General features: G+C 32.5%; 1 protein-coding gene across 1 annotated transcript; it reads left to right on the top strand.

The window, feature by feature from the left end:
- The first annotated feature begins 291 nt into the window (after positions 1-291).
- Positions 292-3,225, top strand: LOC132724940 (uncharacterized). Its single transcript, XM_060709924.1, has 2 exons — positions 292-807; positions 3,025-3,225. The coding sequence occupies exons 1-2, from the start codon at positions 292-294 to the stop codon at positions 3,223-3,225; spliced, it is 717 nt and encodes a 238-aa protein (XP_060565907.1).
- The last annotated feature ends 330 nt before the right edge of the window (positions 3,226-3,555 follow it).

The raw sequence follows: 3,555 nt of genomic DNA, 5'->3' as shown, positions 1-3,555 counted from the left end.
GAAATATTATAAGTTGCTAATAATATACGTCTACAAACAGAAAATTCACCGTAAAATTCTATTAAAACTGTACAATTCAAATTTTAAAAGTCACTTTCGCTCACTTTCGTCAAAAATGTCACTTTCGTATTTTAGGCATACCGCGTTTAAGTAAATCTAAAGAACGAAAATTAAACATGGGGCGAAAGGGAAAAGAATTAACGCCCGAGGTAAAAAAAAATTGCTGAAAAATTATTTGAAGAAGGTAAAACAATTGATTTTGTATCAACTACTTTAAATGTGCCTAGATCGATGGTTGGAAGTTTAAAGAAGCGAATTGAGCACAGAGATTCTATAGAAAATATTCCAAGAAGTAGTAGAAAACCAACTGTGACAGCAAGGGAGTATAGGAGGTTAGAAAGGTTAGTTAAAAGTAATAGGAGAGACAGTTTACAAGATATAACGACTAAATTTAATGAAAACAGAGACAGGCCACTAGCTAAAAGGACATTACAATTTCATTTACATAAGCATGGATTTAGGCGACGAGTAGCAAGGAAGAAACTGACTATCCGGGAGGTAAATCGTAGGAAACGGTTGTCATGGTGCCGAGAAAAGAGGAAACTTACTGTTGAAGGTCAATGGAAGATAGTAATATTCTCTGATGAGTCAAAAATTGTTGTTGGGAAAGATTCTCGGATATATATCTGGAGAAAAAGAGGCAAGGGGTGGAGACCAGACCTGGCCGGTACTCGACGCGTCAAGCCATGCTTCGAACTAATGATATGGGGGTGCATTACCTGGTACGGGGTTGGAACTTTAACAGCCGTAGATGGCAAAATAAATGCTGAAAAATATTAATCTATCCTCGACGACAACTTGTGGCCAGTTATCGCACGTCATTTTTCAACTGGGGGCTTTATTTTTCAAGACGATAATGCCCCAGTCCACAGCGCCCGTTCAACCCAGGAATTCCTTTAATGGAATAATAGGAATAACATAAGTTGATTTATTCTGCATTATTTTATTCTACATAGTCTCATGGGTACACACTTGCAACATAGATATTTCTAACAAAGCCTCCAAAATATTAGGGCAAAATATTTCAATAATTAGAAGGGCAAGTAAAAGTTGAGCTGGACTGGTCTTTCAGCAAGTTCTTTGAAAAATAACACTGAAAAACAGTTGTTTCTAGTGAGCGACTCAGGGCCATCATGGCCCTCTTGTTATTTTCTTCTCAGGTGCATGTTTGTGCCTGAAATAAGGCATGAAGGGGCACGTGAGGTCTTTCTCCACCTGCTGGAAGGTCACCGTGTGACCTTTCAGGGCTACAGATAGCATTTTGTGTATATTGGGTAATTACCCCTTGTTTTGTGATCTATTGATTTTTTTTCTTTTTTCTTTTAGTTATTTCTGTATTTTTTACCCTACCCCCTCTAGCCAATTTGGGTTATAAAGCACGAGTTCATGTATTTACCCAAAATTTCTGACCTTCATTGTAGACTTGTAGGTTTTGTATGTTTATAAAAAAGCTACTTACTATTTTGCTTAATGGTTTATTGGCCTAGGAGATTTCTAAGCTGCCTGATATAATTTAAAGATTAAAACAGTCTGAAACAGTATGATCTGCCTAATGTAAGCGTTAAGAAATAACACACGTCATTACGCACCAGTTCAAATGTAGTTTGCATAAATAAGAATTCATTTACTTTTTCTTAACCTTAGTTATTATTTCTATTGGGTTTTTAGACATTTTGATTGGGTAATAACGCAAATACGCATGTTATCTGCAGCCCTGTCCTTTACAGTTTTGGTGGGATGTAAAACTTAACTTATACATATTTTATGCTCATCTTTGAGTAAAAGAAATTATTGAATCTATGAAATATTACTGAATATGTCTTATTTGAATAAAAGAATGTACAAACTATGTATGGGAAGCTGCATTTCCTATTGAAGGTCAAATTTAGTTGGTCTTTTTATAATTGAAACAGTGCCAGGCTTTTAATGGCACTTCATATTCATGTTGAGGTCTTATAGTGTATAGAGTTTGATATATAACATATACACTGTATCTACTTTTTGTCACATAGAAATTTTCAATATTTTCAAATATTTCAAATTTGAGCATAATATATCTTAATTGATTATTAATGTTCAAAAAAGGAATAATTTAGTCAAATGTTTTGTTAGATTAAGTTATTTAAATAATAGGCAAAATTCAAACACAATCATGAAATATAATTGTTTTATTTATAGTTAATAATGCTGACAATTAACAGTTTTATAAGAAAATTTTTTAAATCATGAAATTAGTTTCTAGTTAATAATACATACAACTATAAAACTTGCAGTGATAGTACAATAAACACTTAGTTAAAAGTTTAGTTACATTATCATCAAGTACACTTGATGTTGTATAAGCAACAGAGAAATTACAACATACCATGGTATAGTTGACTGTATAAATTGAGAATTAAAAAGTTTTCAGAAATATTTAAGAATTGAATCAGCATGCCATGCCTTCTATAAAACTTCAATAACTGGTTTGGTTAGTAACAATTTTGAAACAAATACAAATGAAATGATTTGACATAATCTCTAGCACTGATTATCAATATAAATATTCCTTTTGTTATTATATATTCCTGTCAGGTTATATTGCCTTTTAAAATACTGCGCGTTTGTAACGTCATTTTTCATTGGATAATCGTAACGTTTATATAGTTTTATATACACCGCTGCTGTCGATTCATGAATTGTTGACAGGTTATATGGCCGACTATAAACGGCTGTTTGCAATATAATCCTTGCCAAATGGCTTGGGTTATATTTACAAATAGCCATTTATAAAGGGGCCATATAACCTGTCAACGATCGTTATAACTAATAATATAAATGTTTTCCTGTCAGGGTATATATCCTTATATAAATGATTGTTTTGCAATAGGCGACTAAGGTTATATTTACTAAAAACAACATTTATATAGGGGTTTCTTATATATAAAACCTGAAAAAATTAATTATGAATGATATAACGTGTAGAGGGATCTGGAAGAAAGAGAGGAGGAGTTATCAACCATGAAAGATGAACTTAGTAACACAAAAGTTGAGTTAGATAGTAATAAAGGTCAGTTACTCATTACCAAGGATACAGTACATAAACTTACACAAGATATAGGATCTATTTTTCAAGCTAAACAGGAAATATCAACACCGTTTTATTGTGTTGTTATATCCAAATGATGTTATGCTTATGCTTTTAAGACTAAAGGTTTTATTCTCAATTAAACAATTTTCCATGAATGTAACTTGAGTAAATTCCTATGCACGCCAAATTCTTGGTGATTTTATGGCCTGATTTTCAAAAACTCTAAAAATATTTATGCCTCCTAGATAGATAGAAGTCATTCCACCTCCAGACTTCAAACTTCACGCGTCAAAGCACTTGATTTTAAAGGTCAATGTTTTAGGTTTAGGTTAAGGGTAAAATAAAAGTTGATATTGCTGGTATGGATAGCTTGGATCACATCATTTGAAAAAAGGTTTTGCAGGAATATAAGTTATAGCTTGTTC

The sequence above is a fragment of the Ruditapes philippinarum genome, unplaced genomic scaffold, assembly GCF_026571515.1.
Source record: "Ruditapes philippinarum isolate M1 unplaced genomic scaffold, ASM2657151v2 ctg12257_1_1_1_1, whole genome shotgun sequence".
NCBI lineage: Eukaryota > Metazoa > Mollusca > Bivalvia > Venerida > Veneridae > Ruditapes > Ruditapes philippinarum.
The sequence above is the reverse complement of the archived record's forward strand: the minus strand, read 5'-3'. Positions and strand labels throughout refer to the sequence as shown.

Bases quoted from the DNA above. Each gene is read 5' to 3' on its own strand.
- LOC132724940 (XM_060709924.1), top strand. From the start codon at position 292: ATGGTTGGAAGTTTAAAGAAGCGAATTGAGCACAGAGATTCTATAGAA. The intron at 808-3,024 runs GTAGATGGCAAA...TATAACGTGTAG, and splicing joins GGGTTGGAACTTTAACAGCC to AGGGATCTGGAAGAAAGAGA.